Source organism: Mastigoproctus giganteus, chromosome 2 (genome assembly GCF_048544385.1).
Source record: "Mastigoproctus giganteus isolate SK-2022 chromosome 2, ASM4854438v1, whole genome shotgun sequence".
Taxonomy (NCBI): domain Eukaryota; kingdom Metazoa; phylum Arthropoda; class Arachnida; order Uropygi; family Thelyphonidae; genus Mastigoproctus; species Mastigoproctus giganteus.
The window spans coordinates 82410671-82427541 of NC_143576.1; the positions used below are offsets into that span (position 1 = coordinate 82410671).

At 34.7% G+C, this 16871-nt stretch overlaps 1 protein-coding gene across 1 annotated transcript in view; it reads left to right on the forward strand.

The window, feature by feature from the left end:
* Positions 1–16871, forward strand: part of polybromo (protein) — a 702481-nt gene that overhangs the window by 422393 nt on the left and 263217 nt on the right. The window contains exons 23-24 of the mRNA XM_090389959.1: positions 2650–2788; positions 7504–7605. Coding sequence (XP_090246085.1) covers positions 2650–2788; positions 7504–7605 — 241 coding nt within the window. The remainder of the gene's footprint in view (positions 1–2649; positions 2789–7503; positions 7606–16871) is intronic.

A 16871-nucleotide genomic window follows, 5' to 3' on the forward strand; every position in this document is an offset into this window, starting at 1 on the left:
ATTTACCCTACATCTCAAGCTCTCATAGAAGCATATCAGAATGCTGAGTTAACGCATAATTTCTCAACATTCTAAACACCAATCACACACAAAGGCATCCTCCTTAGCTAGATCATGTCCTGTTTTAGAAGGTCGGCAAGCATTTCACATTTCGCACATTTTTTGAGACTGCAATTGGTTGGAGAATCACCCCCTTTGCTTCTCTCCCGAGTCACAGCGCTCTGGCTAGTCTGGGATCTTTGATTCACAGCTCCAGTCTGTGTCATGATTTCCTTTTAAATACAATTTAATTAACAATGAAATTTAATAAGATTAATAATATTTTTGATTAATTGATAATACCATAATAAGCTAACAGATTCCTAATACAGTCAGTCCTCGTATAACACGTGTTTACATTACACGAATTCGATCATGCACGATTCGCCTTTGTGTTTACAAGAAATGGCAGTCGAACGCGGAATCACCCCAGCTGAACGCAACCCGATAGGAATGAAGAGGAGATTCTGAAAATGTATTTATGTGTTTTACATCAGTGAAGGGGAAACACATTTCACCATAATAACGTAAAATTCCAGCTATTGGTATTATCGCGAATGCAATTAGATCGAGTTTACTACCAGTTTATAATAGATTCCACTAGCAGAAACGCAACTGGAAATTGTTTTTATTCTTTTATGGTAGTAACCCCTAGAAATGTGCTTTAGTAAAATGTGAGGTGTTAATAGTGTATCTCTGCCTTTACGGTGCTGTTTATTCAGTTGCTACACGCGCACAGCTTTGTTTGTGTGTATCAAGCGTGCCTCCTCGTTTTGTAATTGTGCTTTATTTCCTAAAAATGAGTAAAATACTTAAAAGGTTCACACCTTTAAGTATTTTGCTCATTTTTAGGGAAGCGTCCTGGTGAAGACACTGCAGATTCAGACAGAAAAAAAAGCAATATCGATAAACAGAGGCGGACTGGGTCAAAAATTCTTACCCAGGAAAATTTGTAGTGTCCTCACACTAGCGTTTATGGCCAAAATCACACCGGCCACCAGGGTTTTCCCGGTAAGCTTATGGCCAGTCCGCCACTGTTGATAGCGAAAAAATATGAAACTGTGAAACGCTTTGAGCGAAATGAAAGACCATGTGATATTGCATGTGCTACAGACCTAAATGAGGCAACGCCGAGAATTACAAAGAATGCAGAGAAAATAAAAACACAACTTTCATAGCAGGAACGACTCAAAGGGTAATTAAAATCCATTAGATTAAGGCACAAAGAATTGGAAGAGATGGAACGGCTGTCATCTGTTTGGATAGAAAATCAAACAAAAAACAAGTTTGCTTACGATAGAAGCAAAAGCATTAGAAATAATATTTTTTTACGTAATAGTCGTAATAAAATACGTATTTTATTCGTAAATAATACGTATTTTTTATTATTTATTATATTATAATAAAATATAATATAATAATAAAAAATATATTATAAAAAATTATATTATTTTTTATTACGTATTTTAATCGTAATAAAATACGTAAGTATTTTATTACGATTATTTATTGTGTTTGGTTATGTTTTGGTTACCAATGTGTGTTCAATCTTGGGTGGTCGGCACCTAACCCTATTTTTCCCATAGGGCCTGTTGTTTATATTGCCCGATTTTGCATTGCACGAGGGTTTCTAGGAACACAACTATCGTGCTATACGAGGACTGACTATACAGTGATTCATATTACACTATCTAGTTTTACTTTATACCTTATGCTATCAGTTCTAAATATATATAAGTTACGCTATTTCTTATCGACTACAATATAGTGGCAAGTTCAACAATATTGGTGCCAACCAGGAGTCGTAACTTCCAAAAATCGCTGGTAAAATTCAAAATAAGAAGCTAACGAATGCTACTAAACCTGTTTAATATCTCTGTAAAACACAATATACTATGTTAATTAATAAAGAATACAGTAAAAAGTAAAAATACTTATCCCTTTACAGCAGCCAAAAATCCACCGACTGTTCTCTTCTGCAACCAGAGCTGCCTCCAAAACATCGCCGCACAATAGCCTTAGATGCTGATGCACCATAAAACTCCCAATAACCAACCAAAACATCTTTAAACATCTCTCCTGTATAACCAGGTCTTCATTTTTTTCACATATCTGGAGTTGTCACTTCTGTTGGTTATCCTGAGCATGGGTCATCTTCCATGGATTCTCAATCCCATTTAAACTAATTTGGCCAAAATTTTATCTGGGTATTCAGAAATGGCAGCATCACCATATACATTCATGCTTTCATGCATTCATGAAAAGTTTTTTTCTTTTCTCCAGTCCTTTTCTATTGTCAAAAATTGGATGATGGCCCAGTGCTCTAATTTTTTTACATCCATGTTTTCCTTTGGGTTGGCTACTTTAAATCACTTCTCTTTTCTGCACTTCACTACATTTAGCTTGAGCTGTGCAAATCACATGCAGACATTAATGAGAATATGAAAAAGTACAGTGTTTTTTTATTTATAAAGCATATTTATAGTTATGATAGATAACTTATTGAATTCCCCTCATATTTTTGGGCTAATTTTTCTCCTTTGTCTGTATATAGATCAAATATTTGATCTATATACACTTTGTTAAAAAATCATTTTTGTTCTGTTATAGAGAAAAAGGAATGGAGCCACATGTAATTCATATAGAGAAGCTATGGAGGGATAATCAAGGTGAACAGTGGATATATGGATGTTGGTTTTATAGACCAAATGAAACTTTCCACTTAGCCACCAGAAAATTCTTACAAAAGGTATTTTATTTCTCTGCGATAATATTGCTTTATGACAAATACCATAATGATTTCTCACATTCAAATTCAGATTATCATAAGATTGAAATAATCATAATATCATAAGATTGAAATAATCATAATATCATAAGATTGAAATAATCATAATATCATAAGATCGAAACAAGTATCGTATAAATTCATTACAAAGGTTATTTTTTTCCCACAAAAATGTTTACTAGGCTTCAGTTACCAAATTTTTTTTTGAAAGCTCAAACATTAGTAGACAAAGCTTTTGTTAAGAGCTTTTGGTCATAATGTACAAGTTGTTATGGTATACCGCTTACTATGGTCTTTTATTATGTATCGTTATGAGATTAGTATTAATAATGGCAAAGAAGCAAGTTTAAAAAGGGATCGACCAAAAAAAAACACTACCCACTTCCACAATTTCAGGTGAAAGTTCATGTTTGGAGGATTTCCTGTTACAGTCACTACACACTTAAATGCATTGAGAGGAATCATCTCAGAGTGGGACTTGTTTAACGTTTCTAAAGATGAGATCTGCAAAGAGCTAGAAGATCAAGGAGTAACCTGTCTAAAGTTAATATCAGCACAATGTACAGAACCAACACCCTCCGCAGAAATATTATTTTCTAAAATACGGCCACTCTTCAATTGCTTGTATAGGCATGTGCCTCTACAAGCAATTAGAGAGTGTCCAAAGTGGATTGAAAAAGTGGGACAGTAAAATGTATACAGCCTATTCTTGAATATGTGAATGCTGGAAGTGAGAAAAATCTATACCGAAGTATAAGACAAAATTAAATATCTCATATCAAAAAGATTTAAATAGATTTTATATTCTAAATTCTTTGTAAAGTCATGTTGTCCCCAAATTTAATAGATTTACCAATCATAACTTTATCATATATGATATTTTACATGTAAAAAGATTATGTGGTTTCTTTGTTCCTGAGTATTTAACAGCAGATAAGATGGAAATATGAGTTAAACTTTGAAAAAAACTGTCTGAAATTTGTGAATGATTGTGATCCAGAATTTCTAAAAGTAGTAATAGTAGGAGATAAAACTTTGTGTTGTCTTTACAACCCACATGTAAAATAGCAACCCTCTGAGTGGAAGTTGCCTATGTCTCTCAGGAACAAAAAAAATTGTGATTGGCAACTCTAAAGGTAAAGTTGTGCTAGAATTATAATTTTTACATAAATTTCAGTCCATTTTTGGACTGAAATTTATGTAAAAATTATAGAAAAATAAAGGCATAATTCATTATGAATTTATAATATAGCAAACTATTTAAAATCCAGCACCCTTGAGGATTGAAGTGTTGCTGGATTTTAGTGAGGTGTTTGTACCTAGTGTTTCGACACTTTTAGAAGAACAGGTTTAAATAAATATTAAGCACGAACAGCTAAACTTATTTATATCTCTAAACATTTATAATGATTACCTTGTTCTCTAATCTGTTTCTGCTGTCAACAGGATTTAAACTGCATGGATAATGCAATGGTCAATGGTCTTAATTCTCACAGCAGAAGAAATGTGTCTTTTCAGTGAGTTGTCCTGATATTGCACTACTTTCAAAAGATAGAGCTATATGTATTACAGCCTTTAAAACTGAGTTTGTTATACTGCATGGCAGCTCATCAAACAACTTCTTTAAAACTCTTTTGGTGGCACTTTGTCACTAGAGACCACATACTGTCTGATAAGGGAGCAGTTAGTCCTGAAACAGGTTGTCAAAACAGTTTCATCTTTTAAACAAATGGCCAATTAACTTTTTGGAGAGGCTGTATGTTGGAAAGTAGTGCAGTACCAGAACAACTTCCTGCAAAGGCAAATTTGTTCTGACAATTAGGACCATTGCACTATCTGCACAGTTTAAATCCTGCTGGTGGTAAAGTAGTTTAAAGGTCAAAATAGTCCTGCGAACATCTTAATAAAGAGAGAAATGTCACCCCTTTTTTGCATTAAAGGTAAATGCAATCATCGATACAAATGCCAAATTTTCAAGTTTACTATAATTCATTATTAATTGACGAGGGCATACTCCCAGTAAAATTATGAACTTTGAAATCACAAGTGCTTGAGAAACAGAATCAGAAGAAAGGGACCTGTTCTGTGAGCAAAGAAAATTTGGAAATTAATCTGACAGTGCTCTTGTTTATTGAAACAATAATTACTGAATACCTTTCCGAGCATTCCAAAGCTGTTTACACATCCTATTTATTCACTTGACCTTGTGCCAGGTGATGTTCATTTTTTTTCCCTAAACTAAAGAACTTATTAGAGAATAACAGTGTTCCAGCAAATTAGAAGCTGTGACAGTTACAACAAACACAAAGAACTTTTTTTTTTTTATGTGAACCCCAAACACGAGAAGTATTAGAACCCATAGTACTTAGTACCGTGCTTGGTTTGGAAGTTGAGAAAATGAAAGAAGATATTTGTTGACATTGGACTTGAACTTCTGTAGATTGTAATTTTCAGGAAATACGTATGAAGAAAGGTTGTTCCAGAAAACAGCAGTTGAATGAATAAATGAGGAAGATGAAAAGTTGGTTCTGTGGGTTTGAAGTTGGACAGTAAATGGATGTTGGCTGGTGGCGGCATGTGTTTGGACTGTTTTGAAGGAGAGAGCGGGAATTATAGAAGCCAATTCAGAAGAACAGTGCCCATGGAAGTATCTGTAGAAGAGGCATGCAGCAGAAACAATGCGTCTATGAGAAAGCGAGTGGAGAGACTCTGTTAGAGATGAATCATTAATTAACCTAACTGCCCTCTTCTGAATGGAATCAAGAAGCCTGAGAGAGGTTTTGGGGGCACCACCCCAGATGTGGGAACAATATTCCATGGCAGGGCGGATTTGCGATTTATACAGAGTGAGCAGCTGTTTGGAAGAAAAGTAACGCCGAGAGCGAAAGAGAAAACCAAGTTTTTTAGATGCATAGGAAGCATTTAAGAGGAAGCAATATTTGTAATGTGCTTGTGCCAGGAGAGATTAGAAGTCAGGGTAATCCCCAAAAGAGATATATCATTTTGCCTAGAAATCGGAGTGTCACTAAAGATAAGCATAGGAGCAGAAGAATCCTTTTTGCGAGATATAAGACAAGACTGAGTTTTAGAAGGGTTGAAATCAACTAAGTTGTCTTTGCCCCACTGGAGAATTACCTGAAGATCGGCATTTAAGGAACTGGTAGCAGATTTTCGAGAAGTTGAAGCTGATTGAGCAAGACAAGGTTTCTCAAAATGGAAAGTGGAATGCAGTGTGCTATCATCGGCAAAACTATGGATAGGATTTCCAGTCAATGGAAGACGGTCATTAATATACAAGAGGAAAAGATTGGGGGAAAGAACTGAACCTTGGGGAACACCGGCATTAGTGGAGAAGTTAAAAGACAGAGAGCCATCTACCATCACCCTCAGTGAGCGATCAGAGAGAAAACTGGATAACCAATTACTAAACACAGTTGGCAAACCATAAGATGGAAGCTTGTTTAGAAGACCTTTATGCCAAACACGATCAAAAGCCTTTGAGATGTCAAGAGCAACTACTTGTGTTTCGCCGAACCTTTCCATTGAATTAGTCCATAAATGGGTAACATAAGCCAGAATATCATCAGTGGATCGACACTGACAGAATCCATACTGGCGATCGTTGATCAGACGGAAGGTTTCTAGGTAGTTTAAGAGTTGGCGGTTAATTGATTTCTCCATTACTTTAGAAAGAGTAGAAGTAATTGCAATGGGACGATAATTGGATGGGAGGGATTTGTCACCCTTTTTTTAGGAACTGGCTGGATATGAGCAAATTTCGAGCAGAAGGAAAAACACTGTTGGAATAAGAAAGTGAAAAAAGGCAGCAAAGAATAGGAGTAAGTTCAGGAGCACAGGTTTTGAGAACAAGTGGAGAAATACCATGACCTGGAGCTTTCTTAGCATCGAAATTCATCAAAATCCTTCTGCTATCCTTTTGGCGGAAGACCACAGGAGGCATTGAATGGAGCGTGTTGGGAATGGTGGGAGGTGTTTTACCAAGATCATTAATACATAAGCTGGAAGAAAAATGGGATGCTAGCAGGTCAGCTTTATCCTTGGAACTATCAAAAAGAGGCGCCGTAGAAGCTTTTTTTTTTTTTTTAATTACATAACCATTGAAAAAATATGTAAATAGTCAAGTTCATTATTCTGAAAAATTTAATATGCAATTATCCATAAATATTTTATTTAGTGTAAATAAAAAATAATTATCATAAATAATTATTGTTTAGATAAAATTTTAATTGTGAAACTGTTTGTCTTACCTTGTATTTAGCTCTGTATTAGTACATATATCCCTCTTTGGTGATAAAGTGCCAGTAATAGTAATAAAATATTAGAACTAAAATAAATATTAAAAGTGATATCTTTAACAAAAGATATAATACTTGAAGAAACAATACAGTAATATAATATAATTACTAATTATTATAAGTGTAATTTCTGAACTATAACATGTATTTAAAAGACATTGGCTTTCTTGTTTTTCTCATAGATTGATATAATAGTTCACAGTTTAATACACAGAAATATAAGTTAAACATAAAACAAAGTGAAACATACAAAAAAAAAAAAAAAAAACCATTTTATTAAAGGAACAATTTACTTAGTTTCTGTATTAACAGTAAGCAAAAAAGAATAGCGATAAAGATAATTTTTTTGTTGGTTTTTAGGAACTGTTTAAAAGTGATAATTATAATAGCACACCTTTAGTCCAAGTGTTAGGAAAGTGCTATGTGATGTTTGTGAAAGATTACTTCAAGTATAAACCAGAGGTATGTACAGAATTTCTTTTGTTTCCTTTTATTTAAAATGCGTAATGTTATTCTATTATCTTTTGCATAATGCTATTCTGTGTATTATTTGAAGTAAAAGTAATATGAAACGATATGAGCTTATTCTTTGTGTTTCTGAATGAATTTTCCAATTTCACGATAAAGTAAATTTCATTTCTAATATACAGTAAACCCCCGCTATTCGCGGTATCTGTATTCGCGGTTTCGCGTATTCGCGATCGCCGATTTAATATAAAATGAAACCTAAAAAAATGTGAATTTTAAAACGCCGTGAATATTTTCAGCCATAAAAAACATGGGCGTGGCTAAAATTATCTTTCCCGGTCAAAACAGCGCTCAGTGGGTGAGGGGAGAGGGGTGAAAAAATCGCGAGCGTGGATGTTTCTCGCTAATCCTTGTTCAGTATGTGTTAGTCATGGAAGGTTTCGTCGTTTGATTTTAGTTTATATGTTTATAAATTGAATAAATTTATCAATTTATATGCTTACAAAAATGATAACTCTACCGTTTTGCAGTGTAAAACAGACTTTTTCGAGTGCGTTAACGGAAGAAAGTGACTTTATTGTGGTCAAGTTCTTTCTAACCCCTACAAAAATATGGCTACGAATAAAAAGAGAAATGTGAAAATATCAAAGAAGGTGATGACACTAGCGAATAAAATTGAGTTATTAGACGAAATTTCTAATGGTGAAAGTGTCTCCTCAGTGGCAAAACATTATAAAATCAATGAGTCAACAGTACGATCAATCAAGAAATCGGAAGAAAAAATCTGCCGTAGTGTCCGTGAAACCGCGCTAATTGCTTCAAAAATTTGCTCTGTAACTCGTGATGTTAAATTTAAAAAAAATGGAAAAGCTTTAAATCTGTGGATAGAAGACCGAATTCAAAGTAAAATTCCGTTAAGTTCACTCATCATTCGTGAAAAGGCAAAACTTCTTTATCAACACTTTAGCGAAACTGGTGATAGCACTGGCGGGATGTTTTTTTTTGCTAGCAAAGGCGCTGGTTTGAAAGATTTGTTTGAAATTTCTAATAAATATTACATTTAATATTAAATTGTTTCTTATTTTCATTTCGATGCCATATGCTTACATTTCACTATGTACTGTCATATTATGAAGGTACATATAATACATACATAGACAAAATTTTAGACTAGTTTTTCTTATATATTTCATACTTTGGAACGGAACCCCTTTTTTACTATGGGAGCCATAACTCAGTATTCGCGTTTTCGGTATTCGCGACATTTCTCAGGAACGTAACCCCCGCGAATAGCGAGGGTTTACTGTACTGAGTTAATGATGGTACATAGAATATTAATAGCTTAAAAATATAAAAATGAAGGAAGATACTATTTTTTCATATGAAAAAGTATAGTTTTTTGTTATACAGTAAACAAAATATACAATATCCCATATCCGGTACAATTACTTACAAAATAAGTTGTTACAAGCTGCATTTCTGGATTTTCTGAATGTCAGGATCACACAGTTGATTAGAAATTTAGATTTTTAATTTTGAATTAAATTACATACATCATACTAAGAAAGAAATATATAGTTACCTTGAAATTTAATACATTCGAAAAACACTAAAATATTGCATACTGTACCTGTCAACGTCACTGATTTAGTTGCAAGTTTTCTGATAATTAGATCTGGCCTATGTTGTTTTCAGATAAGATTGGTTTTCTTACGATTTTCAGTTGAGCTTGTATTATTAATTTTCAGATATGTAGATATTTTATCTATTTATTATTATTATTATTTTTTCAAATATGAATTTACCGAATTTAATGATATATGGACTTAAAAGCTGACATTAGGTGCATCTGTTCATCTTAACTGTAAGTATGCTCTGTGCAGGCATATGATTACAATGTTAGGTGAGAATTGTATCTTTGACTTCACATATCATATGTTCTGACAGGTATATGTTTATAGTTTTTGTAAAAAAAAAAATAATAATAATTTACTTCACATATCATATGTTCCTAACAGGCATGTTTATATACTTAGTTTTTGTGGAGAAAGATTTAATTTTTAATATCTTAATTTCATTTTGTTTTTAAGTTGCATTAATTATGCAGGTGGAGTTTAGTGCACCATTATTGTTGTTGCTTTGTGCTGCTCTGTGTGTTATAGTTTGTTGTTAAAAGACATATATTATTTTAAATGGTTTTTTTTTTTTTTTTTTTTTGTGGAAGAAGATAGTCAGATTGTGAAAATTTGGCACTTAACTATAGTTAGCTTCAACAGTGTCATGAAACATAAAATTTTTAATTGGCCAAAAACATTTTTGAGGAGCACACAACTTGTAAATCATATTCCAAGAGTTCGTTTAAAGCTTTCCTGATCTTATAAAAGGTTCTTCCGAAATGTACAGATAGTCTGATTTACATTAGAGATGGGTTCCTTACAAAGAGTTACGTAACGAAATGAATTGAATCAGACATATTCCTTATGTAGATAATTTGTGTTATAAAGATACGATGTGAATTTTGGACTTAGAATTAATAGAGACATATGATGCAAGAAAGCAAGCTTATACAGCATCAGCCAAAAAAAAAAAAAAAAAACCCTTCCCATTTCACCCATCCATATCCATTCATTCCAAATATTTGTCTAGTTCTGCCTTGAATTTATTTAAGCTATCAACTTCAACAATGACAGGTCAAAGTTTGTTCCAGCAATCAACTACCCGCCAGCATTGAGACTGCTCAATCTATTCAAGGCCTTATACACCTCAATCAGATTGCCTCGAAGGTGCCTAGTCTCCAGACCCTACAATTTGCAGAATTTAAGCCTTTCTTCATGAGAGCACCCCTTTGTTTCCCTTACTAATTTTTACCCTTCTCTGTACTCGATCTAGCAACTCTATATCCTTTCTAAAATGAGGCTTCCAGACCTGTACGCAGTACTCAGGGTGTGGCCTCACCATTGTCTTATACAAAGGGATGATCACCTACTTATCCCTGCTTGCAAAATTCCTGTATAACATTGACAAGGCCCGATGACCTACTGTGCCAGCCTGTCTGCACTGCTCAGAAAACTTCATATCTGACTGCGCATTTACCCAAGGTCTCTTTCATTCTCCGCTGCCCTCAGTGTAACACCACCCAGTTGGTACATTTCTCTGGGGTTAGTGCTATCCATTTGCATTTGTCAATGTTAAACTTCAGTTGCTACTTCTCATCCCATCTGCCCAACTTTTCCAAATCCTTTTGCAGCAGCATACTATCATTACTGTTATTAACAACCCTGCCAATCTTCGTATTGTCTGCAAACTTAGACATTAACCCTGATATACCTTCATCAGTATCATTGATAAATACCGAAAACAACAGTGGGCCTAACACCAAACCATGGGCGACACCACTAATAACATTAATCTACGAAGAGCAGTATCCAATGATTACCACTCTCTGCCGTCTCCCACTCAACCACACTTTTATCCATTGTAGAAACTTTCCGTTAATGCCATACTGCTCCCATATAGTAGTTTTCCATGTGCAACAGTATCAAACGCTTTCCTGAAATCCAAGTACAGCCACTCTCCGACTTACGTAAGGGTTGTTTGCTGTGGAACTCTACATAAGTCGAAATTTCCCTAAATGCTTATGCAGCACTCACAAATTTGATTGAAGCAAAAAAGAAATGTTCGTCGAACATGTAAATAGAATTATTTATTCAATTTTTTTATCTCATGCGCAGGAAAATTACAAAAAGAGAGAGCGGAGACAGACATGTCAGCAAGTTTTACCTTTCGGGCATCGTTGCCAGAATTAACTCTACAGCTGATAAGCACACTGCTGTGGAAGTTGAGGGCTGTGGAGATTTAGAAGGGGTTTTTTCCAACACATCACAAAATTTCTCCACAGCTGCAGAATCGGCACTGACGACTTCACCGCATACTTTAATGTTTTGGAAACCAGCTCAATGCTTTTACCTATTAAACCGCCTGTTGCTTGCAAAGAACTTGGCTTTGGGTTCACCGTATTTATCCTTAATATCTTCATAAATACTTCTTTCTTTTGCTTGAATGGTCAATGGACATGGGGCACTTGCTACTGAATCTGATTTTCCAACCATATTATTAATAGCTTTTCCATCTTCGATATAGCACCTGAATGCTATTTTGTGATCACTGTTGATCTTAGATACATTGATCCTTTTACATGTTCTTTTTAATGTGCACTGTCCCCTAAAATAGTATTCACTGTTGAACCAGCAAGACCTAATTCCGTGCAATAAATGACAAACTTTGTCCTGCTTCGTACTACTTAATCATTTTCATCTTCCTTTCTAAATCAATTTTGTTTTGTTTCCTAGCACCGCCAGCACTTGCACTTTCCGTTGGCTCCTTTCCCTTCACCATTGTAATAAGTAAATAGGAATGAAGAGAAGAATCTGATTATTTATGTTTTTTATATGATTGAAGATTTCAGTGAAGGGGAACTCATTTCACCATAATACCGTAACATAAAAACCCACAGAATTCCAGTTATCAGGATTATCGCAAATGCAATTAGATTAAGTTTACTACTCGTTTATAATAGATTGCACTAACAGAAAAGCCCAGTAAACCGGAAAGTGCAAATTGTTTTTATTGTTTTATGGTAGTGACCTCCAGAAATGTGTTTTAGAAAAATATCACAAAGGCATTCAAAACTGATTCTTGTAATGAACGGAACATATGATAACGATGAAAGTGTAGTGCAATTTCCATTATAAAAATTGTTATTAGGTTCACATTACGATATTTTCACGATACCTCCATTTATTCCTACGGAATGCAAAATACGTTTTCACGATTTTTTTAAGTTTGCACCAGCCGGCGAAAACTTACGTAAAGTCGAATTTCCATAAGTCGGTATTACGTAAGCCAGGAAATGGTTGTATATGATATCAAAATTATTTTTTGCATCCATCTCCTTTGTGACCACGTCATAGTATCCAATCAAATTGGTCAGACAAGACTTCCCCTTAACAAACCCATGCTATGTCTGAATTATTACTGCTACCTTGTCTAGATGATCTTGCAGTGCTTTTAACCAGTGACACTATTATTTTCTCTGTAACAGAAGTCAAACTAACAGATCTGTAATTACTCGTGTCACTCCTTGATCCCAGTTTGTGAATTGGAGATACATTTGCACATTTCCAGTCCGTGGGAACTTCTCCTGAGTCCAAGGATGCTCTCATAATTGTGGCTAAGGGTTTGCTTACTTCCTTTGCCACTTCCTTTAATATTACTGGATAGATCCTATCCACCCTAGGTGTTTTTCTTATGTTTAACTTCAACAATTTCTCCTCCATTTTGCTCTCAGTTATTACAAAATCATTTAACTCCCTGTTAGAGTTTGATAAACATCTGGCCCTCTCCTCCTCATTTGTGCATGTAGATGCAAAATACTCATTTAGTTTGGCAGCTATCTGAGAAAGGTTATCTACAGTCAAACCATTGATATCAAGTGGACTAATCTAATTCACCCTCTTCCATTTAGAGTTTATATAAGTAAAGAAGTCTTTCCTGATTTTCTTTGCATCCTTTGCCAAAGATTTCTCATAGTCTACCTTCACTTGCCTAACCTCCTTTGTGACTTGATTATAAACTAGCTTATATCTGCCATAGTTGTCTGTGTTACCTGATAATTTATTTTTATGCCATGCATTTTTCTTCTCTTCCATGTGTCTCATTAGGTCATCTGACATCCATTTAGGCCTAAACCTTGAACAGTATTTCTTAGTTGGTATGAAAAGCCTAGTAGCTTCCAAGATTAATTCCTTGAATGCTTCCCATTTAGAATTTGCTTTTGGTGACATCATCAGTTGGTACCACTGTATAGAATTTAAAAACTGTCTGAGATCACTGTAGTCACCTTTACGAAAGCAAAAACCCTTCCCTTTACTCCTGATTGTAGTTATATCTTTAAGTAAATCCGACATCAGTACATTGTGATCACTGTCACCCAGCGGTTCCTTTATCTGCAGATTCTTAATGCATGAATAATCACTGCCGATAATCAGATCAAGAATGTTACTCCCTCTGGTTGCCTCTCTAACATGCTGCTGTAGAAATTAATCATCCAACAAAGGCCTTGCTAGTATGCGGGTGACCAACCCACAAGTTCCAGTCAATATCTGGGAAGTTAAAATTCCCCATTATAAGACTCTGATTTACTGCCCCACCCTATTTCTCTGTATAATTGTTCATTGTACTCATCAGAGTCATTAAGCATATGACAAATTCCTATCATCATTTTTGCTTTATCAGTGTTTATGTCACATCAAACTGACTCGGCATTGCCCTGTCCATCTATGTCAACTGGATGCACTTCCTTAGATTCTGTGTTTCTTAACTAACAGCATAATCCCTCCTCCCTTCCTCTTCTGTCTGTCCTTTCTGTACAAATTGTACTCTCCAAATTCCAATTCTGCATTCCGTAAACTTGACAACTTAATTCAATCTTTACTTAAGTGCTCATTAAAAATAAAAATTAAACAGATGAATATTAAAACAGGAAAGCAAAAAAAAAATCAATGTACATTGGATAAATAAATTATTATTAAAAAATTATAGTACAGTCAGTTCTGCTATAATGTGCATTTTCACAACACGAATTGGCTCCATCGCAACATATATATATATTTGCTCCATCGCAATTTTCATGTTGACTCATGCACAATTTTGTCTGTGATTAACACTAGGTGAATGCTAAACCTGACACCAAGCTGAATGAAGCAAGTTTATGAAGCTTAAAAAATGTCAAGCATTGAATGTGTGTGAGCTATATTTCCCATTTACTGTAGTTGTATTGATCGGAAACACGTCATTCGCTGTTCACAAGATAACACTTGATATTGTACGCCGACTAATGTTTTTGGGAGCTCACATTTTTCTGTTCGAATAGAAATTTCGTGAGGCGCGATAGTGTGAGCAGAGGAGCATTTTTCTGGAGATAACTACCATAAAACAATTTGCAGTTCCCATTTTATTGGGCTTTTCAGTTAGTGCAATCTAATTATAAATGGGTAGTAAACTCAATCTTACTGCATTTGCAATAACACCAATAGCTGGAATTTTGTGGGTTATTATGGTGAAATGTGTTTCCCCTTCCATGAAATCTTCAATTATTGCAAAACATAAATAAATTTCCAGAGTCTTCTCTCTTTTTTTTAAGCTTTGTAAACTTGTCTCACTTGTGCATCCCATGTTCATCATTATTGATTGCTTCTCTTTTATTGTTTTAAATTTTACAATCCAAAAAAAAAAAAAAAAAGAAAATGTCAGTGAAAAGAAATATCAATCAGACTTCATATCTTGTCAAGATAAAGTGTAATATTTACTGTAATATTTATTTATTTATTTATTAGAAATTTAAGATGTTTTAACCTGTGTTAGCAATTTTATTGGGTTTCTAACTTTTTTTAGTGTTTTACTTACCAGACTGAACTTTTTTTTTTTTTTTTTTTTTTTTTTTTTTTGAGTGCTCTGCCTCTATCCCTATTTTTCTCATAAGTCCTGTTGTTTTTAATGTGCAAAATACCATAATGTGGAGATTTTTAGGAACACTTGTACTGCGTTATAGCAGAACTGACTGTAAATTATTCGCATTGTAAGAAGCCAAAAATAGCAATCTGAGCAGAATTTTGCTGCTTCCTCTTTTTCTCTTGATACAATTTAATTAAATTACTCAAGAGCTCACTCACTCATCAAGTGAGCTTCAGTGAGAATGGCCACCCCTTTCTCAAGGAGACTGAAAGCTTCCGTCATCCTTTCTTGTTATGAGCTGTTTTACTTGGTGCCAGCTGCATTTCCTCTTTCTCCCTTTTGTGTCCACTTCATCAAAGCTAATCTCATTTGCCAGTTCTGCAATTTGTAAGTGAATTTTATGGGACAATGGCAAGTTGCCTTTAAGCTTGAAAGTTTTTTCTGATAAGCACTTAGCTGTAACTTCAGTACAGCTAATGTTATACTGCTCAGCCTCACTATGAAGGGTCTTTCATCTGTAAAGATCAAAGTGAAGTACCTGTGCAATTCATCAGCAACATCAGCTGGATTTTCTACACATGTACAAGAGTTGATATGTTTCCTTCTTCTTTGGTTTCACATATGAAAAAACTACTTTTCCCTGTTTTTTGCTCTCCTTAGCCAGCCGTTTCTCTTCCGCCATTGAGTTCGTCCTTTATCATCCTGACACCTTTTCTGGGGTACTATTATAGATTATCTTGTAGCTTTTATAGGCTTCAGTACTTTTCATTACTCTGTTAACTTTTCGTACCTTTTTTTTTTTTTTTTGCTCATTTAGCCTGGCTATCTCTGTATCTATCCATCTCATTATCCTACTAATGCTATATTTTCTTAATAATATATGTGCATTTGCAGTCTGTAACTATTGTTTAATTCTAATGTATTCACCCTCCTGCTATCTACACTGAGGCTAAACCCCAACTTTACCTTTGACAACTATCTCTTTCTTCATCTTCTAACTGAGGGCTGCATCATCATATGTCATCTGTTTGAGGGTAATTATCATTTATAGAATATTTTTACTTCTGGTATTTTCTCTAATATACTGATAGTAATAGTGATTTAGTTTATTTGGAAATTTTGTTTCCTGTACAAAGGCTCTCTCTCTCTCTCTCTCACTCTCTACTTGTTGCAGTCAATGAGGAACAATTTGAAATCACAAATAACACATTCACACTTGCCCTCCTATTCTACCTGTGTTGTGATGCTCGTGACGCTCTTCAGAAACATCTGGTCTGTAGCAAGATGCTACAAACGAGTCTCGCTCTCATTTTACCTTTGTATGCAACTACAGTGGCAGACAAAAAAGTTTCATCACTTGTGAATTTTGCAAATAATGTGTTTTGCGTTGCATTGTGATGCCTCCTTAGCCAGGTGGGCAGGAGCAGCAGTGCGTAGCACACGCTTCTTGATTAGACTGGGGTTCGAGCCCGTGACCACCAAATACGGAGGATGCGGAAAGGTCAGGGAATGACCGCTGCATATCCCCGGAGCAATATGGCCTTAGTTGCTAATGCTTCTAAAAACCAAATAACAACAACAGCGTTGCATTGTGGGTTGCAGAAATGTTCGAAATGCATTTGTTAGATGGGATATATATCTTTGTGAATGAAATACTATAAAAAGACTCCACCTGATATACCTAATTGCTTTAAATATCTTCCCAGAGGATAAAATGTGTAATTAATGGAAATATGAGAAATCATGCA